Genomic DNA, 22,333 nt, shown 5'->3' on the forward strand with positions numbered 1-22,333 from the left:
CTGAGAGTAAGGGATAAGTGAAACTTGACTCGATACAGTTGATGTGTGAACGACGTGATGTGTCAATAATTAAATGCGTTTTTCTCTAAAACTATTCGCAATTTCGAAATAGTTTAAAAAGCAAATTTTATCTTCGTTTAACGTAGAAATTTAATAAAGTATTTTAAAGGATAAGGATTAATACCATTATGGAAAAATATCCCTCACAATAAAAAATATATTGAAATTACTATTTTTAGACAGAAATATGATCACTACACGTTATTCTTAAAAGATACGAATATGCCATCGCGGACTTTTTTGTTGGTCTTATTAAGAGGAACAATACTCCAGTACATTTTTTTCATGTAGTATTTACCATTAAAGCAGCGCATGCGCCAAAGTGTCTCAGCGGGTAGGACTTTATACACATTTATCGTATTTATGTTAATTTACATAAGAATGTACAAATAATAAACTATATATAAACCTTCCCTGAGAAATACTCGACCTAATGGTGAAAACCGCATCCAAATCCGTTGAGTGGTTTAGAAGAAGAAGAGTTAGAAAGTTCAGACAGACACAAAAAGCGACTTTGTTTTATAAGATATAGGATTACATTATTGTATTCATTGGTGTTTTACGTTTATGTTACAATAACATCAGCATCTCGAACTAAATTAAACTAAAAAATATACAATGAACTCTTATTACTTACTTAGCTAGTCACTGCTATGGTGACGATAAATTGTATCTAAAATATAACCATTTCATACTAGTAAATGGTCAATATGTTTTAATTATTTATATTATATTTAAATTGAGTCAACATGTAAAAAACAGCTGGAAAATATAATTTAAAAATATTTTCAGGCCATCAATGTGAAAATCGAAATAAAATGTACAAAAATAATCAATATTGATAAACAAACAATACTATTTACGTTATTTTTTGAATTGTGAAATAAATTTTAAATTTCAATTTTACAACTTTCACATTGAGCACCTATAGTCATTTCAAATATGGAACTTTAAAAAACCGAAAACACTTTAAAAGAAATAATCTAAACTTAACCTAATGGCATGACTCGACGTATACTTATTCTAAACGTGAAAGATAATAATTATAATAAAGTACAAAATATGAAAAATATATCTGTACAAAACTTACAATTAAGTTCACAACAGTGAAGCAAAATCAGGTTAAATAAAACGCGTAGCACGACTTAGCACCATCGGTTGTTACGAGGCAGGAAGTATTTATAATGTTTTATTTATATTATTAAAAATTAAAATTTTAACAGAATATTGAAATTGAAATAATTAAGTATGTATTGAAAATAAATTTACATTTTTATTTAGAAGAATAATAACAATATAGTTCTAATCTAATTTTAAAGAGAAGATTATGAAAAAAAGTGAGTTAGCTTTAAAAATATCCTATCAGTTACATAGAAGTCATTCAATGAAAGGCCACATTATAAGGCACGAGGTGTATGAATAGATTTTTTTATAAAAATGTTAAATTTTAAACATATATTTAAATTTAAAAAGATCTCCAAAATCATTTGGTATATAACGTTTTATATATTTAAATGGTTTTACTCACAAAAATATACGATCGCCTTTTAAGATTTACCATGATTGTACAATTGTGTAAAATTTATCGTTGGTTTTCTCATTGGTTTTACATCATTTATTAAAATTTCAAGGAAATTTTTGATTACTTACTTTACCAAGCTTGCAAAAATATGGTTTTCATTAACAAAATTTAGTAGTATTTTGGAATCTGTTCAAAATATATAAACAAATTAATCCTCTTGAACGATGATGAGGAAAATCTGATAATAACGCTACCCAGGCAACTAATGACTACGACGTGAGCATTATAGTATGTGGGGCAGAGATGTCCACCTGTAATCTCCCACGCGGTTGCAGCTCCTGGATGACGTCTGCTAATATATTTAGGTTATTTTTTTCACCCGATTAGTATTTTGAGATTTCAAAGAATAAATATTTCATCTTTTCTGTTTCATTAAGATTTTCTTATCATCTCATGTTTTTTTTGTTTGATAAATAATAATTGCCATATTCGAATACATAAAGCTATCAACATCAACAATTACTCCCTCGAGTGGTGTTGCGGGGAACCCAACAGCCTCAGAGCCATCCACGCAGCCAGGGAGTGCGAGGCGGGCGCGGCGGCGTGGGGCGGAGGCACGTGCGCGAGAGACTGCACGCGCGTGCGCAGTTTGTGCAGCAGCAGCGCGGCGGCGAGGGCGGCGCCCGCGGCCGCGCCGGCAGCGGACGCGAAGAGAGCACCGAAGCTGATCGCGCCCATGCATATACCGTACACTACCTGTGGAGTGGACAGAGATTTGCTTTATATTGTATAGACACCTTTAAGAGTAACAAGAACCAGTAATAAAGAATAACTTCAATATATAAAGAGTAATTTGAATTCTGTAAAACAATTGAAAAACAATAAATTTACTTTAAAAGGAGTTATACATACTTTAAGAAACAATACTATTTACATGACAACTAATCCACCAGTAGGTAAATATAAAAACAAGAAGATACCTAGATAATTAAATAAAAATCAGAAAAAATTACCTCTTCACGTATCCGTCCACTGAACACCGTAACGGGCTCTCTTGATGGACCAAACGCCAGATCCGCTTCAGAAACCACTTCATATATACCAGAAACACCGACATCAGTGGACTTTGAAGTAACAGTTCTACGTTTTCTGAGGGACCGGGGACCAGCGACCGCTGGGCCGGGTTTGGACGGAAGCACTTCGTGAGCTGGTTCAGCCTTAATTGGTCCAAGATTGCGAGGGCCGTGTGGAAAACGTTCACGATCTATCTCAACTTGGTGATCCTGGGATAGAAATTATTTATATAAATGGTAAAATTTGTTGTGTTATCGTTGCTTATACAAATTGAACTTTGATATACCTCAAAAATTCGGCGGAAAGTGGAGAGCGGAGTGTCTTAACACTAGTTTCTCTCTGCCGTATCCTATATCCTATATGCAGGATATAGTGTAAAGGTGAAAAAAATATATGAAAGTCTAATATCATAACTTACAGTAAAAGGTCTAGCAAGAGCATCCACAAGCTCTTCAACAGCGGACCGTTGCGGCGCCGGCGGCTGCACCACATGTCCTGACACATCACCGAACGCCTCTTCTAAAGGTAACCGCTGTTCTTGCGTCTCCGCTATGCTTAGGTCGGATTCTTCTAGAGATGTGTCACTGGAATTATTAAATTATATATTTAATACTAGATTTTTAATGTAATTTGGATTGTTATTCCATATTTTTGAACATGTCCATATTACTTCCATTTACTGATCGTCATCCTTGTAATTTAGCTACAAAATTTCTAAAAAAAGTATGTCAATATTTGTCATTCTTTTGATATATTATCCATAATTTAATAAATTTCGTCACGATGAAATTATTAACGCGAAAGTTTTAGAAAAAAACAAACTATATGTGAGTTTTTAGCCCTCTATTTAAGTGGATACACATTCCATTAATAATCATCGCAAAAATCAACAGAAAGATCCAAAAAATGACTAATTTTAAACTAACCCAATATCATTGTGGTCCTGTTGAGTCCTATCATCCTTCCTGTCCAGGGCGTGTCTCTGAGGAGCGACCCCCGCCAGCTGGCAGTGGTCCAGGCACCCGTGCCTACAGATCTCGACCTTACAGCGAATGTGCACGCTGAGCGCGTCTGGGAACTTGAAGGCGTGGAAGAAAGCATAGGTTATCACTGTCGCCCTCTCGTCCACCGCTTTCGCTTTGAGAAATCTGAAATGTAAATAGTTTTACTTTGTTAAAATTATTTAAATTTTATTATTTTGATTGATTTCAAACTAATATAGCTATATTTAAACACATATATTATCATGGCTTGTTTAATGGGCATTATATTAAATGGTTTATTAACTTATAAATTAATACATTTTTAAAACCTGAAAAGATTTAAATTACGAACGGCTACCTTGAAATCATCTTCGGTCGCAGCACACAGCCATATTCATCCGACAGCTGGATCACGTGTCCAGAGCCATCTGACGCAGCACAAGATTTCACTCGCATGTCAAATTCACCTGGAAAATAAAATAAGAAATATATAATACAATACTTCTATTTTACTTTAAACTTGACCATTTAGCCAAAGGGTCCTCGAGAGATACGTGAGCAGACTTTATAATTTTACGCTTAAGATTTAAAGACTCAAAAATTATAATATTTCTGTTAAACATATAATGTTAATTTAAATATTTAACAAAAATAAATTTATTGGAATAGTTTGCGGACTACTTGGATTAGATTTCATTTATTCTATATATTTATTATTATTTAATATTCAGATATAATCTATATTTTTATTTGTATAAAGAAAAATTCCAGTAGAAAAGTAAATAAAAATTTCATATTAAAATAAGAAATGTGCTAAAAAAACGTCTAAAAGAGAGTCACGTATTCTGTTACCACAACAAGAACCCATATTAATGGGCATAACGCAAAGTGCACTAAAACACCACCAACTCAGTCGAGCGTTAAGTGAAATGTAATTAAAAGAAAATGCACAAACCGCAGCCAGCGTGAAGGAAATGCATTAGCAAATATTCTATTATTGCTGTGTGCGGGATACAGCGTGAAGATGTTTTTTTTTAAATATTATGTTATAGACGTTGTTAGTTTATTCGAAGAATGTAATGTATTCATGTATTTCATATTTATTTTATGGAGAAAATCTATATCTAGATCTAGTCGTGGCCCATGGGCACAAGGTTCAACCTGCCGACTCTACTATGTGCGAGTGCAGCGTGAAGCCAAAATATCTATATATAAGTCAAAATCTTTCAAGCTGAGAATATTTTTTCTATATAGATATGAGATTAAAGATCAAAACAATATCAGTCCACTCTCACAAAGCTGATAAGTGATAACTTAAATATAGGAAAAGGAATCGTAGACGACGAGGCTTCTCATTTCCTATATCTTAACACGGAAAGTAGAGAACGGAATGTAGGTATGTACTGATTTTGTGATTTTTTAATACATTAAATAAATTATTGATATAAAGTTATTTTTCTCTAAAATATTAGATACATATATAATATCGATGAACTTGTATTGAGATTAGAAATCATATATCATACAATCTTTCCGTGTCAAAATTACAATCAATAGACGGTTGTACGTAAACAATTAATCTTAATTCCTTTACAGTTCTCACGTTCAATTTGCTTTCGATCAATCAATTTGATCATTTAATTAAAGTGTGGGAAACGGCTTCATCTTTGTTCACGCTCTATACCGAGTACTAGCGTTTGTTGTTAATATATGAAATAAACTTAAAATAAACTCCTTTTTGATAAAATTGTGAATTCTTATAATTATATATAGAAATATTATAACAGCTTCTAACTTCATTTTTTTATAATAAAGTTATCAATTAAAATATATCTGTACTGTATGTTAGAGTTAACTTTAATTAGTACTGGGAAGTGGATATTAGTTTTTATTAATTTAGTATAGTGTATATGAAACAAAAAATTAAAACTTCTAAGCATAGCTTTCAATTTAAAAGAACCGAAAAAAATCCGTGGCGTACAAGTAAAGTAAATTTTATATCTATAAATACACGTAAATGAAACTCTGAATTGATAAATTTGTCTAATTTACGTTTTTTTTTTATAAATGAAATAAACACTACATTTTTCAATAAGATAAAATCACTAAATTTAATGTGAAAAATGACACTTTTGTAAACTTTCTTAACACTTAAAAAAACATAAGAGGCTTCCGGTGCGCGTGACATGTCACATGTACGGTATTCTCACGGCCATAAATATCATCTGATAAAACTGCTAACATATTTTTATAATAACTTCTATGATTTCACAGAACCTGACGTAGTTGAGTTTCTTTTGTGAATTACTGTATGTTGGTTTTCCTTGAATTGCTTTATTATTACATTTAATATCGTGCTACTATATACGCGACAGGTGTGTGGGTTCGATTTCCACTGTTTTCTTTCCTTCTGAAAAGACTCTCTCTCTCTGTCTCTTTTTTAAATTTTCATTCAATTTCTATTAAATAAATATATTTAAACATAGTCCAACAGGTTTGGTCCATAAATGCTTAAGAAAACAATCGCCAACGCCATATTAATTATGTCAGTCCCATCATAAAACTTATTTCTTGTAAATATTGGATTTAAACTCGATTTGAACTAGCTGCAATCCGCGTTTCCAGACCTTCCACAGTACACGGGTAGGGTTGCCTCTATATATATTATATGTATATATTTATGTATTTTTAGTTAGGTATAAATAAGTTATATATAGTTTCGTTATATCTACATATATACATATACACTAGTATATTAATAAATATAAAAAATAACTATTAGTTCAATCTAGTTTTTATAGTTTTGTTTAGTTTTCACTATAATAATCTTAGTTTTTTAAAAAATACAATTAATATATCTCTTAAAATACCTAAATACCTATAGGAAATAGATGCGTATATTTGTAAATGAAATTCCTTCCTAATTTCAATGATAGCTCACACACTTTAATAAGTAAAAGAGTGCAGAGAACGGAATGTATTTACACTAAATGAATTAACACTACCTATGATACTAACATAAAAGAAGCGTAAATTAAATCTAATCAATATAATCAACAAGTGTCACCAAGCAACCACCACGCACCAAGCCTGGCGAGACGCGGCCCGTTAAGCAAACTCATTCGTACGTATTTGTCCAGTTTACTTTTTACCATTCTTATTACCGTTAGCGTGTGTTTGCACACTATTATTACCCAGTTAGAGACGCTTTTACTTAGTGTCGTTCTAGGCTGGCTGCTTTACATATTATATTATATATACGTAGGTGTTTTCTATAGTAGGGTAGGGTGGGAACCTGGGAACCTACTGCTAAGATAGTCAAGTTCCGCCGAATTCTGGACGCATTGCGTTGAGTGGAGGAGTTCAACGCGCATTGCCTTGTAATCATAGTGGGGAAATGAAAATGTCTAGCATTTCATTTCCTCGAATGGGAATCAAATCCACAACCTTTCGTGTTTACAGGCACACACTGCCTCTGCACCATAAGTGACCTCGTAGCTATAAAATTAAAAAAAATATAACTACTAATTAAAAAAATTAACTATTCTAAATTAAAACCTATGCTCGAAATTCACCATTTTTTCCCATCTAATATAAGGTAGAAGTAGTATTTATAAAATTCTTGTAATTAAAAAGTAAATTTTCATACTATTTGTAACTGTTATTGAATTTTCGATTTAATAAGACTTAATAGGTACTCACAGATATATATCAGTAGTTCATATTAGAAAACAGTAATATGCAATTTATCGTAATTACAATTAATGTCCAATAAACAAACTGACGTAAGCACATTTTCACGTGTCCCACGCACAAACTGAATTTATTACTAGTTATAAATTTAAATTACAAAACTAGAATAGTATATAATATAATAATAATATGTAAATTATTATAAAAGATGATCGTCAATTTGACAGAGAGAAAAAAATATTTAGTGACTTTTAATTATTCGACGATCTGTGGAATTTATCACATCCACCCACTCGATTAATCAATTCGGTCAATCGGTCAATCAATAAAAAACCATAAAACGAGGATCATAAAATTCAAATTTCTTCGATAATAATAATTCTTTAAATTGTACAATAGAACATTTTGAATCTACTTCTAAATATGTAGTGATTAGTCACTCTGACTCGCAAAATTTGGTTGTAAATGTTAACATTCGGACACGGCTTTCACTGATTGTGCGAATTCGAAGCAAAATGGACAATTTGTTTAACAAAAGGCTTACAAAAAAGATGGTCTTTTAGAAGATGATTTGTTTACTAGAAATAACTTTAACGTTTAATATATTATTATTAGTTATAAATACAAATACGTGCGATCTTCTTATTTTTTCTTCTTCTTCTTCTAGATATGTGATACGAAGTGTTTTAACACTAAGTTCCCTCATTTCCGTTCCCCACTCTCTTCCGAATTCTCGAGGCATGTGTTGTGATGGGTGGAAAGTAAAGAATGTAAGAAATGAAAATATTAAACATTTCATTCCACCGAATGGGAATCGAGCCCATGACCTTCGCGTTCACAGCCACTGCGCCACGAGCCACGGCCTCGTACGGTACTATATCATATTTCGTATTTAGCACTTACATACTTTGATGAAGCAGACAATTTATTTCAAACATAATAGAAATTCATAAGACAGTTAACTTTTGGCGTCCAAATCTCCATTTTATTGACTCTATCTATAAATAACGGTAAAACTCTACATATACATACAATGTGTTCTTATAAGTTTGTACAATATATATATATATATATATATATATATATATATATATAGCTTTTCTTATTGGTTTATTATTATACAAATTGCGTATTAACGGTACATTTCATAATATTATAGTTTATGTTTGGGTATAACAGATACAGTTTTTTTTTTGGTATATATTTTAAAATATTTTTAAGTTCACGCAGTGTATCCCGCATACAGCAGGATAAGCAAAGGGAACCTGGTGTTAAGATACTTCTATTTCCCAGTTTTGCGGGAACATAAAAATATTAAATATTTTAATCCCCCCGAGTGGGAATCGAACTCAATACCGTCTCGTTAGAATCGTACGCTTGTACGACTGCGCTACAGCCACTATTTTATTTGAGTTTGATATAATTATACGATTTCAACAAATCGTTAGAAATCCAATAAACAAATATGCAACATTGATTTTATAGTCCAAGATGTTTTTATCTAACGATGTACGCTTGTTCAAATTAAGATGTAATTAATAAATAAATGCTATAAAAGTACTGCTATTATTATACCTATTTTTTTTTACTTTTATTACTTTTTTTAGATTCTTTTTTATCTATATTGATCTACCTTTTTTTAAATCAGCAGATTTAACGAAACCCATAATATTTTTTTATTATGGTAGCTTAATTAAATAGATTTATTAATGAGAAGATGGCTTAATTCCGTCGACTTAACGTTTAAAATGCATGATAACAAAAAAACTCTATTATAAATTTGAGCAAATTTACTAAATATACATACATTGCGAATATAGATATTATTTTATTTAGGTAAAATGAAAAACGAGTTTCTAATTGGAGATTTTGCGTAGTCATTTATCAACCTGATTTGTTAGTTATATATATCTATATATTGCCATTAAATTGTATGTTTGCAAGCATAGTATTAACAGTATATTTTCCACAAATAAATTTATTATATTTTTTTAGCTTTACTTTGTATCCCGCACATTGTAGAAAGGAAGTAGGGAACCTAGACACTTTCGTTCCCGACTTACTAACGAAATTATCTTCAATATTACCAAGTAGATAAAAAACCCACAAATATTACGTAAGAACTCTATTCCAACGCCAGAGTGGTGTCATCCTATATCTTATAAAACAAAGTCGCTTTTTGTGTCTGTCTGAACTTTCTAACTCTTCTTCTTCTAAACCACCCAACGGATTTGGATGCGGTTTTCACCATTAGGTCGAGTATTTCTCAGGGAAGGTTTATATATAGTTTATTATTTGTACATTCTTATGTAAATTAACATAAATACGATAAATGTGTATAAAGTCCTACCCGCTGAGACACTTTGGCGCATGCGCTGCTTTAATGGTAAATACTACATGAAAAAAATGTACTGGAGTATTGTTCCTCTTAATAAGATCTACAAAAAAGTCCGCGATGGCATATTCGTATCTTTTAAGAATAACGTGTAGTGATCATATTTCTGTCTAAAAATAGTAATTTCAATATATTTTTTATTGTGAGGGATATTTCTCCATAATGGTATTAATCCTTATCCTTTAAAATACTTTATTAAATTTCTACGTTAAGCGAAGATAAAATTTGCTTTTTAAACTATTTCGAAATTGCGAATAGTTTTAGAGAAAAACGCATTTAATTATTGACACATCACGCCGTTCACACATCAGCTGTATCGAGTCAAGTTTCACTTATCCCTTACTCTCAGCATATAAATAAGTATATTAGTTACGTTGGCCATTTAATGTAGATCAAAACTGTCTTTTCTGTTTTTCATTTTAATAAGTACTTTAGAAGTTGTTACAATATCAAAAAATCCTTGCTGCGAAACGCGCCTCGCGACGTTATGCTTATACAAGCGAGTCCGCCGCGCCCGCCTGCCTTACACGCATCGGTGGTTTAGTGGTAGAATGCTCGCCTGCCACGCGGGCAGCCCGGGCTCAATTCCCGGCCGATGCATTCTATTTAATTTTCGTCACAGGCAGCCACGTAGTGCTTGCTTTTCATCAGGGACAGAATACCCTCTTCAGCATTAACCACAAGCTCGAAAAAAAAACCCGCCTGCCTTTATAGCAACGAAGATTTAGATGCGTTTGCACGTATTGGATAATTCGAGTTGAATGTATTATTTAATGTCATTTAACTATCTAAAAATAGTAATTTAAATATATTTTAATAAGTACTTGAAAAGATTAGTATCACAGATATAAAATTACGGTACCTACTAAAAAATCCTTGCTGTGTAAAACAATTGGAAAATCCTTATTGAAACTACGAAAATGCGGGTTGCATTAGGGTTTAATTAATTTTCACATTATCTTAAGTGCTTTGCAAACATACATTATATGAATAATCCAGTAGTAAAAGCGGGCGAAGCCGCAATAGGGTCGCTAGTTTAATATATTTAATATAATAATAATATAATTATCTTCAACTCATATCGTAACGCACTCAAGCGAAATTTTATGTTTCATGGAATTGGTATCAGGCACGTCATATGTAGGGGAATTGTGCTTAAGATGACATACTTTTTGTTTGAAGACAAATATTTCAAATAAATAAAGTCATCTGAGAACAGCATATTGCGTATACTATTATATATTTCATAATCAACGAAATTATTTTAGTTTCAGAACAATCATCTTTCAAACATCATAAAAACAAACAAAAATCGCACTCAGGTCGACCAGTGTAAGAGGACATATCTACAGGGTAAAATGACATACTTAGTATGTGGCATAAAAACCATCATTATTTGTCGAGCATAGTTCACAAATAAATAGTTTCTTCTTTGCTGGGGGGCTTTTAAACAGTATTAAGGCCAGATTCATACATATTGCAAATTTTATGAGGTTGGATTCCGTTATCAGTCACTTCCTTTTCCAAAAGGGAAATAAGCTTCGTCACTTGCGGCTATTGAATGCCCTTGCTCTAGCAGCCTTATCCGTGTCTTCTTGTGACCAATATATATTCGTTTGTAATTGCCAGGCATTTTATAGGTAAAGCAAAAAATACATCGATTCTATTTATAAGGGTAACATAGTATGCCATCTTATACTCACGTTTTGTATGTCATCTTACCCAATAGATATATGAATTTAATTTTAACCGTTGTGACAAAAGGTTATAGGTTAGGATGCGCTTTTAACGTTAGTTGTGTCATATAATAATCCTATTTTACATTTATAATTAGTTCAAATTGGAAATCTTTATTTTACATGTCTTTTCACCATCAAGCAGAAGCGAAAGAAAAATTTGGTGCAATTGAAAATAACGAAAACATGAATTACTTGCCCATCTGCATTCACTTTCAGCCATACTGAATTTAAGCACTAGCTGCATCTACAGACACTCTCTAAAACGTCACAAGATCGCACTTAGCGCTAATAGTTTCATCAATATTGGTAGTGTGTCATCTTATCATAGTATGCCATCTTGAGCACAATTCCCCTACATCATAAATGTATTAAACAAATTATATATAAAAAAAACTTTTTAATGACACTGAGGTGACGACTTGAGGTATTTAACTGCACGCGGTAGTATGGAGTTCAAATTGGGAAAAGTGTTTTTTTTTAAATATATATAATATATTTAGGCGTAAGTATACACAAACGTTATACGGAATTAATAATATTATAATTGTAGAAGGAATCTGTTTTTATAATTCAAATAACTTAAAAAAACTGAGTCAAAGGAGGTTGAGAGAAGGTTGTTTTTTAAACCTTCAGGGTTAATTTTTTTGGTAATAAAATTTCTGAAATGGAAACCAAAATATTCTAGGGTAGGCCCGTAGAGACAAGATTTTTCAAATAGGTATGAAATAAGTAACGCACTCTTATAAAAATATGTTTAATATATCTGCAAATAGTTAATTAACTGGTATTTCAACATCATAAATAAAAAAATATATATAAATTGTAGGCAAGAAATTAATTTGATCGTAAATAAAAAAACGGCCAAGAGCGTAACGAAGACGCATAGCATGGTTAATAAAGAAGTATCTATTGTACTAAAATTAATTAAATTTTGTCGAAATATTATTGAAGAATTTATTGGAAATCTAATGAGGAAACCTATAGATTATTATAAGATTTCTATATTAAAAAGACTATAAAGATCACAGAACTCAAATACTGTAAAAGTTTTATTACAGTATAAACCTTATGAAATATTATTAATCCACCGAGGTAAGTTATTAGATACGGTAATTTAGATATATGTCTTAAAATAAATATACATTTAAGTAAATGCTATGACAATTATAGCATGAAATTCAAGTTTCACGAAAATTTCTGATACAAAAAGAACTCAGCAAATCTTACTTAGAATTTGTGTATTTATTCCATATTTAATACTTCTTGCAAATTTCACGATTTTATGCTAAATAAAATTAATAACCGTGTCCAAACAAAAATTAAAGATAACTAAATAATTGTAAGACGTACAAAATTTCAAACTAAGCAGAAAATATACAATACTGCTGGTTTATTAAGCTTAAATCATTTTATATTTTTTTATTTGATGATGATTTAATTTCAAAGGATAGGTAAAGAAAACGAAGTGTTTAAACATGCGCGAAACTGGTCACCGCTTTTTCTTGTTATTAGAGCAGGAAAATGAAAATAATTCAAATACAAACATTTATCCAAATCGGAATCGAATCCACAACCATCACGTATCTATATCCGACGAAGTATTTCGACAAAAGCGTATTTTTTTTCAGTAGGTATATTATTTTGATATTTTAATCTTATTCTATACAATATACATACCTCGATAGTCGTTTATCGCTACGACGAGAGTCAGCGTAGAGCCCAAAGGCACGATGCCCGATACGGGCGGCGCCCACGGACCCTTGCCAGCTTGGATCTCCATCCAACAGTCCACGTTGTCACCTGTTGATTTGAAGTTTAATTAATGTTATTATTATAGCAAAATTGATAATAATTGATTCTGGCAATCATTGTTTTTCAAATTTCTTATGCGAATTCCAAAAGATGTGGGATTCATATAAAAAACATATGAGTGCAATTTTGAAAATTTCACTCATATGTTTTTATAGTAATCCATAAATTTAATTAAAGGAGATTGTGGTGGATTCTTCTAGGCAACCCTAGTGTAACCCTAAGACCCCGTTGCTTAAATCTGCTATATGGCCTAAGTCATATATATAACATGATTATTATAATGAAATTTTTAGTTATATGGAAAACGCTATGTGTTTATTATATCCTTAATATATATTATTTATATATCATATAATTTTATAACACAATTTTATAATCCTTCACCTCTAAAATCCAACTGAACGACGTCCAAATCAGCTATAACCATAGGGGGTTTGGACGCGGTCTTCTCATAGTCGTTGAACCACTCGCACCTCAGCCTCTTCGCCTCGTCCCACACTTCGAGCAGGTCTTTGTCGTATTGTACTACCACCGTGTTCTCGTAGAACTGTCCGTGTAGATCTGGAATAGATTATATATATGTTTTGTTTGGTATTGTATGACTTGGTTTAATATTTCTTACGCAATGGTAACGGTAATGTTATTTATTTTAAAATAAATTATATAAAAATCTATATATATAATAAAACTGTAAAGGGGGTAAAATCTGTACATCCTATATCTTATAAAACAAAGTCGCTTTTTGTGTCTGTCTGAACTTTCTAACTCTTCTTCTTCTAAACCACCCAACGGATTTGGATGCGGTTTTCACCATTAGGTCGAGTATTTCTCAGGGAAGGTTTATATATAGTTTATTATTTGTACATTCTTATGTAAATTAACATAAATACGATAAATGTGTATAAAGTCCTACCCGCTGAGACACTTTGGCGCATGCGCTGCTTTAATGGTAAATACTACATGAAAAAAATGTACTGGAGTATTGTTCCTCTTAATAAGATCTACAAAAAAGTCTGCGATGGCATATTCGTATCTTTTAAGAATAACGTGTAGTGATCATATTTCTGTCTAAAAATAGTAATTTCAATATATTTTTTATTGTGAGGGATATTTTTCCATAATGGTATTAATCCTTATCCTTTAAAATACTTTATTAAATTTCTACGTTAAACGAAGATAAAATTTGCTTCTTAAACTATTTCGAAATTGCGAATAGTTTTAGAGAAAAACGCATTTAATTATTGACACATCACGCCGTTCACACATCAACTGTACCGAGTCAAGTTTCACTTATCCCTTACTCTCAGCAAATAAATAAGTATATTAGTTACGTTGGCCATTTAATGTAGATCAAAACTGTCTTTTCTGTTTTTCATTTTAATAAGTACTTTAGAAGTTGTTACAATATCAAAAAATCCTTGCTGCGAAACAGCTCGCCACTCGCCATGCGTCCGCCGCGCCCGCATGCCTTACACGCATCGGTGGTTCAGTGGTAGAATGCTCGCCTGCCACGCGGGCGGCCCGAGTTCGATTCCCGGCCGATGCATTCTATTTAATTTTCCTCACAGGCAGCCACGTAGTGCTTGCTTTTCATCAGGGACAGAATACCCTCTTCAGCATTAACCACAAGCTCGAAAAAAAAAAACCCGCCTGCCTTTATAGCAACGAAGATTTAGATGCGTTTGCACGTATTGGATAATTCGAGTTGAATGTATTATTTAATGTCATTTAACTATCTAAAAATAGTAATTTAAATATATTTTAATAAGTACTTGAAAAGATTAGTAGCACAGATTTAAAATTACGGTACCTACTAAAAAATCCTTGCTGTGTAAAACAATTGGAAAATCCTTATTGAAACTACTAAAAAGCGGGTTGCATTAGGGTTTAATTAATTTTCACATTATCTTAAGTGCTTTGCAAACATACATTATATGAATAATCCAGTAGTAAAAGCGGGCGAAGCCGCAATAGGGTCGCTAGTTGAATATAAACTAAAAAAAACACTTCAGGGGGACTCAATACAACTAATAGAAGGTAAAAATATGATTTTTGGAATTCTTGTCTGTCTGTCTGTTGTGACTCTTTAACTCAAAAACTACTGGACAGATTTAAATGAAACTTCTTTTGTTGCATAGCTATTAGTCTTCGGCAACATATAGGCTATAATTTATTTTGATAGTCCGAATACCTGATGTGAAACCCTAGCAGCCCGCCTAATCTATAAGAGATATCAATACAACGAATTAGGAAAAGTTATTCAACGTGATGAGCATTTTCTGTTGACATAAAAAAAAATTGGATCCAATGTGGAACCCCAGTCACCCAGCTAAACTGTCGTCGTCGTCGTCGTCTTAAAATAAATTATTCTACGTAATAAACATTTGTTTTGACGTTTACGTAATACCATAATTATTATTTAAAATGGTTCAACACCAAATGATATAAATTTAAGTAAATATTTTTAATAAATATATACAAATTAAATAAAATTTAAAAAGAAAATCCATAAATCGGTAACATATATGTGTATCACAGATAAAAAAAAAATCTTATAATTTTGAGGCCCGTTGTGGCGCAGTGGCACAAGTACCGGACTGTATACACGACAGGTTCTTAGTTCGATTCCTACTTGAAGAAATGAAATATTTAATATTTTCATTACCTCACTCTGGAAGGAGGCAAAAGAAATTTTATAATATCAAAACAATATACGAAATATCTTCTTTTTTATAAAAATTAATCGCTGAATGTGTTGCTAAGCGCAAATCTCGAGAGCAGCTGAACCGATTTCGGTAATTCTTTTTTTATAATATTCCTTGAAGTACGAGGATGGTTCAAACGGACAGAAAAAAAATAAAATTTACCAGAAAAGGTCCAAAATCATGATCATATATTCCCATACAAAAGATTCGTATTAATATCTACTTAAAAGTCAATTTGGACTTTAATACACTACTATAAAGTTTAAATGTTAGTAGCTGGATTCCTGGAAGGCAAAACAATTGAGTGACGTTAGTATCGTATAAATATTATAGCCCAAGAACCCAGAGCTGCCAGACCGACGTCATTTTAGCAAAGGTGAAATTTTGAGGACTATTAGTCTTACATGTAGTTAAGACAGTATGCTTACTCACTAACTTGAAAATGGGATCCTTTCAGATGTAGAGAAAAATAACGGTATATCTCTTTTTGGAAAAATGATAAAGCCATCGGATTGATCTGGTTGCTTAGGGTCTGGGACTAGAGGGCTCTTGAAATAGTACGTAAATAATATATTATAAATTTTAGATTTACTTTAATGTAATTTGCCCCAATTTTAAAGAACCTTTATGACGTCTGGCAGAAGTAAAGGTCCACGTGAAAGAATGTGAAATATACATTTTTACTTTAAGACATATATAAAAACTCTCTTCCTTGCTTAAGGGAGCGTTTTCAATTGACACTTCCAAGTGAGAGACCTGTACGCTCATGTGTAACTCTAAGAAAGCTTGAGTGCCCTATATTTAATACCTCTTTCTATGAAAAATCCTTCACAGTTCAAGCAGTGCGCTTATGGAACTCACTACCTAACTCTATACTGTCGGGCAATCCATCTCTAAATACTATTAAAATCAAATTAAAACAACATTTCTTAATCTCAATTAGAATCTTTAGTAGTCGCTTTGTCTTTTTTTTATTCATTTTCTTTTTCTGTTTCAACTCTTTTATGTCATTGTATATATTTATGTAGGTATAGTAATATTGATTAATATTATGTATATTTGTATGTAGGTTTATTATTATTATTAACATTATATTAAAATACCGCACCCGAATCATTTCTTTTAACATCCGCTACATTCAAGGGTTTCTGGTAGAGATCTCTATTAGAGATAAGTTATCCATTGTACACATTTTTTCTGTTATCATAAGTTTTCTGTACTTTCTTTATTGTGTGGTACATAAATAAATGAGAAAAAAAAGAGACTTTCTTCTTTAACGCAACTGAAAGTGTGTTTTAATTTGGCACTATCTCTGAAGGTTTTTTAAGTTAGAGAGTCTTAAGTACATATTAGACTATCAATCCTCAAAATTTCAGCTTTGTTAAAATGATGTAGGTCTAGGGGCCCTGGGATCTCAGTCTATTAATGTCAATATTTGTCAATATTTCTATGGTAAGATGTCAATTGAAATGTAAACGTCTCATTGTGCGTCTATATTACTAAATCTAAAAGCCACAAATTTTATAAAATTAATAAAGTGTTGTGTATTTGTGACTTACAAAAAATGCCTTCTATAAGGCGGTGGACAAATTTAGCCAGAAGAATCTAATCGTACCCAGAACGTGAAAATTGTAATGAACGTGACCACGATAGTTGACTGATAATGTTGCAAATTTGAATCGAGCTGCTTTTTGTTACGATATATCAATTGATGCCAGCAGTGCCTACACCTGTGTTGCTCTTGGACCTATGAACTCTGCTTGCCAATATTGTAAGGTTATTGTAAAAACTCAGTTTGCCAATCAATTTGGTGGCGCAATGATTTTATTATAAGGAGGAGGATTGCCAGTGGTTCCACGTTCAATGCAAGCTGATGAACTGAATTCATGTTTAAAGTCCTCGAAATTGTGGAAACATGTCAAGGTATTACATTTAAGCAAGAATATGCGTGTCATGTTGCAAAATGATCAATCTGGAGACATATTCTCTAAACAACTCATTGATATTGGTAATGGCAAACTTCCTGTAGATGCGCTGACTGGCTGCATCACCTTTCCTGATAGTTCTTGTCACTTAACGTAATCAAAAGATGAACTCATTCATATAGTGCTTCCAAATGTTGCTGATTATTGATTCCATAATTGGTTGAGCGAAAGAGCTTTACTGGCTGCCAAACACACTGATGTAAATGAATTAAACATACATTTTCAAGATGGCATTCCTGGCAAAATAAGGACACATAAGTCAGTTGATACGGCAACTAATGAACATGATGTCGTGAACTATCCACCGGAATTTTTAAATTCACTTGATTTGCCAGGATTGCCGCCTTACAACCTTCAATTAAAGCTTGAATGTGTAGTTATAATGTTGCGAAATATTAACCAACTGAAACTTTGTAACGGCACACGGTTAGCGATAAAAAAATAATGAATAACGTAATAGAAGCAATCATATTAAAAGGAAAGTATAAAGGAGAAGACTTTTTGATGATGCGGGGCATCCCAATGATTTCGACTGACATACCATTCGAGCTTAAAAGACTACAGTTTCCAATACGGCTTGCTTTCGCAATGACTATAAACAAATCCCAGGGGCAGTTATTAAGTGTTTGTGGTATTAATATAGAAAACTCATGTTTCTCGCATGGTTTGTTGTATGTTGCCTGTTCCCGTGTTGGAAAACAATCTGCTCTGTTTGTTTACGCGCCAGATAACCAAACAAAAAAAAACGTGTACCATAAAATACAATATATTATAAACACATATAATAAACATACAACATAAAATACAATGAAAATGAAACTGAATTTAGAATAAGTAAAAATAAAATAAAATATAATAAGTAGGCATCATAATAAGATATCGGAAATTGTTATTTTTATTATAATTTTTAATGAATATTGTAAGAATTAAAAATGATTTAAGTTTTTATTTTTTTTATCTTACTAGCTGACCCGGTATCGCTAATAGCAGAATAAAAAAAAATCGACTGTTAGGCGATACGAAGTTCGCGGGTCTGCTAGTATGAAATAAAACACTTGTATGTGTGTCTTTATAAAATGACATTTAAATATGAATATATACATTTGTATTCTCTATTAAAATATAGAAAAAAAATTAAATAATATATAATACCGAGAGACCGAGGTGACTCTGATTGCTGGGACAGTGGGTAACATCAAAATAATCGAAATCTTCCTCTATAAATGGACTATATAAAACCAAAAAATATTTTTCAATTCGAATCAGTAGTTCCTGAGAATAACTACATAAATTCTACAGCTTTATAATAGTACTACAAAATCTAAATAATATATCAGTAGTATATAAACGAATATAGAATTCCTCGAGAAGCAAATTTGTAAATGTAAATTCAAATCTATGATCTTGGAAACTAATATATGGCAAATGAATATTATCAATACGTATTAAATCGTTCAAAGTTGCATACAAACTAAACAAAACAGCTTTCCCCGTGGGAGAATATCGCTACGACAAATCAAAAGGCATTTAAGTGTAATTTTCAAAGAAGATTTAATTTTTAAATCCTTGTCATTGCTAGAGCCACAGCCGGATGAAGTGATGCAAAAAGTTGAAGTCGACCAAGGAACGCGGATCGAGGCATACGGCGTACGGCATGCGAGAGCTCAACCGATTCTCATCCTCACATCCAACCTCCCATTTAGTACTGCGTTCCATTAGAACATAAATCTAACATCAAAATGGACGTCACATTTATACTTTATCTTGCTTGCAATAAAACTGAATTTACATTATCTCATACGTGCAAGTAAAGCAGTAAAGTTATATCGGGAAGGAAATGCAGCTGGATGCAAAATCCAAGTGGTCTCCAAGCCAAGTGGTTTATTGGAAAATCGGCCTTGTATGCGGTATGGCGGGTGGATTCTGAGAAGCCTGGCTCATTCGAGGAACCAGCGGGACGAAGCGCCCGTTACCGTACACTGGTATTAGAAAAACTTAACTTTAGCCTGTTAAAATGGGAACGAGGAACCTGGTCTAGTGGTTTATTGCGATATGGGTGCGAACTGATAATTACAGTAGCGACTAAATTATGAATGTGCTGTGCTTATGTACGATGTCTACGACAATTATTATTTTAGTAGGTAATTAAATTTTGCTTTTAATTGTATTAGGTTAGAATTTTTTTTTTTCTCTCTTTTGAAAATTTAATTAATAATTAATAATCGCGTGTATTTTGTATCATACATACATTTTTGGATATTTGGTACAACGTTTTGGAACTCTTTGCAATAGTTATTGGTCACGAGACTTACCAAACTATACGCGATCAATCCGGGTTAAAGTGTTTTAAATGTATCAAAATCGCGAAAATTAAATATCTTATAATATTTATACAATTAAATAGAGGCTAGTCGAGGCGCAGTAGCACAGGGCACAAGCACGTGACTGTTAACGCGGATGGTTGCGGGTTCAATTCGATTCCTTTTCGGGGAAATTAAATATCTAATACGTTCATTTCTTAGCTCTGGTGTCGAGACAAAAGTTGAGTTGAGTTGAGTCACTCTACTCAGCAACTCCGCTTCTTGACAAGTAAGCCTCCAGATTCTGTGAAAGTGTTTTAACACTAGACTCTTCATACAAATTAAAATTGTTTAAAAATTTGTCTCAAATAATAAATATAAATTGTCTCAAATAATAAATAATACATTTAAATAAATATTTCCTTCCCTCGAGTAGGGATCGAACCCACAACCAGTCGATTTTGCAGCACACTTTGTGCCCCTACACCACGACTGGCCTCATATCTTTCCTTTTTAATAGAAAACAATTTTTATCATATTAATACTAGTATACAGAATTGCTAGAGCCAATGTCATATAACACATAATTTAATGAGCTGAGAAACAAGCTATAGGTGCTGATAGGAATCAAAACTGGTAACTCGGATACTTATTTACCAATCATATCTATTTTGAACCGACTTCTGTAAAAAAAGGAGGTTATCAATTCGACTGTAATTTTTTTTTTTATATTTGTTACCTCATATCTTTTAAATATTGTAATATCATTATCATCTGCGTGCTCTTTTCGTTATTTTAAAAAAATATTCTTCGTTCAAATGACATAAAATTTTTTCCAGCTTCGTGCTGTATCTCCCAGAGGGAGCCTAGTGTTAAGACACTCCGCTTACCACTTGGAGGCTTTGCGTTTTGAGTGGTAAATAAATGAAAATATTAAATATTCCAATTCCTTAAGTGGGAATCGAACCCACAAACTTCCGCGTTCACACTAGTGCCACTACGCAACAGCTGACCTGATTTTTCAGTCAAAAAAACCATATATAATTCACCAACTAAAAAAAAAATAATTTCTAAAACTTAAAGTTTTAACGGTATATCTACACAAACAAACATACACGAGCACACACGCACACCATTGAACCCTACAACGGAAACGGCGTCAGGGAATGCGGTCTCGCCCGAGACTTCTATTCATTTGTCTCATAAATTATCAGCAAAGTGTCTGCAGTACTGTGTGAGGAGTGTGGACTTGAAATTAAAATAACGTGATGAGATACGAAGAATTTAGAGTTCAGGTGAAATTTGTAAAAGTGTAAACAAACTAAAATTGCAATTTTTTTTGTTGATAATAGATATCAGGGTGATAAACAAAAATTGTCCATGAAAAACGGTAAAGCGCGAGTCGGGCTGGTTTATTCAGATCTCCATATCAATTTCAGGATAGCAGGTCAACTTACAAAAGTTTACAAACTTAAATGTGCGGATATATGCACTCATTTTGTATGAAATAAACTATTAATGTAAGTTGGTAAGGATTTTTTTTTTTTGAAATACATACAGTCAAAATTTATTTTACTTTTCTGTTTTTTTTCTTTCATTTGTATTATAAGTTTTTTCGTGCTAAATTTCATAACTGTCCCAAAAAATATGTTCATATTATGGGCCCCCCTTAAATATTAATTATTATTATTTTTTTTAATAATTTGAGGCCAGTTGTGGCGCAGGGGCAAAAAGTGTGTTCTGTTAAATTTATATTTTCTCTGCCTACCCTGCTGTGTGCGGGATACAGCGTGAAGCTGATTTAATTTGATTTTTTTTTTCTATTTTTTTACTAAAGTTTTTAGTATTCGTTGCGCACACAATAAACTCACATAATATCACTTAAACATCGATATAAACAAATTTCATTTATATCTCACACTCGTAGGTGGTCACTGATGAAAGGCAAGGAAAAGGCAAAGCTGCATTCAAGCAAACCATTCCAAGCATTACACCTTTATAATAACACACATTTTTCTTTGCACATCCAATAGCAAATGATAAATGTATGTATATTTTTGTATCA

At 32.2% G+C, this 22,333-nt stretch overlaps 1 protein-coding gene across 2 annotated transcripts in view; it reads right to left on the minus strand.

The window, feature by feature from the left end:
- Positions 1-599: 599 nt before the first annotated feature.
- Positions 600-22,333, minus strand: part of m (zona pellucida domain-containing protein miniature) — a 70,594-nt gene continuing 48,860 nt past the window's right edge. For both annotated transcript variants that reach the window (XM_085208030.1, XM_085208031.1), the window contains exons 6-12: positions 13,663-13,839; positions 13,144-13,266; positions 3,998-4,106; positions 3,583-3,804; positions 3,075-3,240; positions 2,596-2,865; positions 600-2,338 (exon numbers count right to left, since the gene is read on the minus strand). In XM_085208030.1, the coding sequence (XP_085064156.1) occupies positions 2,102-2,338; positions 2,596-2,865; positions 3,075-3,240; positions 3,583-3,804; positions 3,998-4,106; positions 13,144-13,266; positions 13,663-13,839 (1,304 nt within the window). In that variant the 3' untranslated portion in view covers positions 600-2,101. The remainder of the gene's footprint in view (positions 2,339-2,595; positions 2,866-3,074; positions 3,241-3,582; positions 3,805-3,997; positions 4,107-13,143; positions 13,267-13,662; positions 13,840-22,333) is intronic.

Source organism: Heliconius melpomene, chromosome 3, assembly GCF_056956725.1.
Source record: "Heliconius melpomene rosina isolate 202511_hmr_F chromosome 3, ASM5695672v1, whole genome shotgun sequence".
NCBI lineage: Eukaryota > Metazoa > Arthropoda > Insecta > Lepidoptera > Nymphalidae > Heliconius > Heliconius melpomene.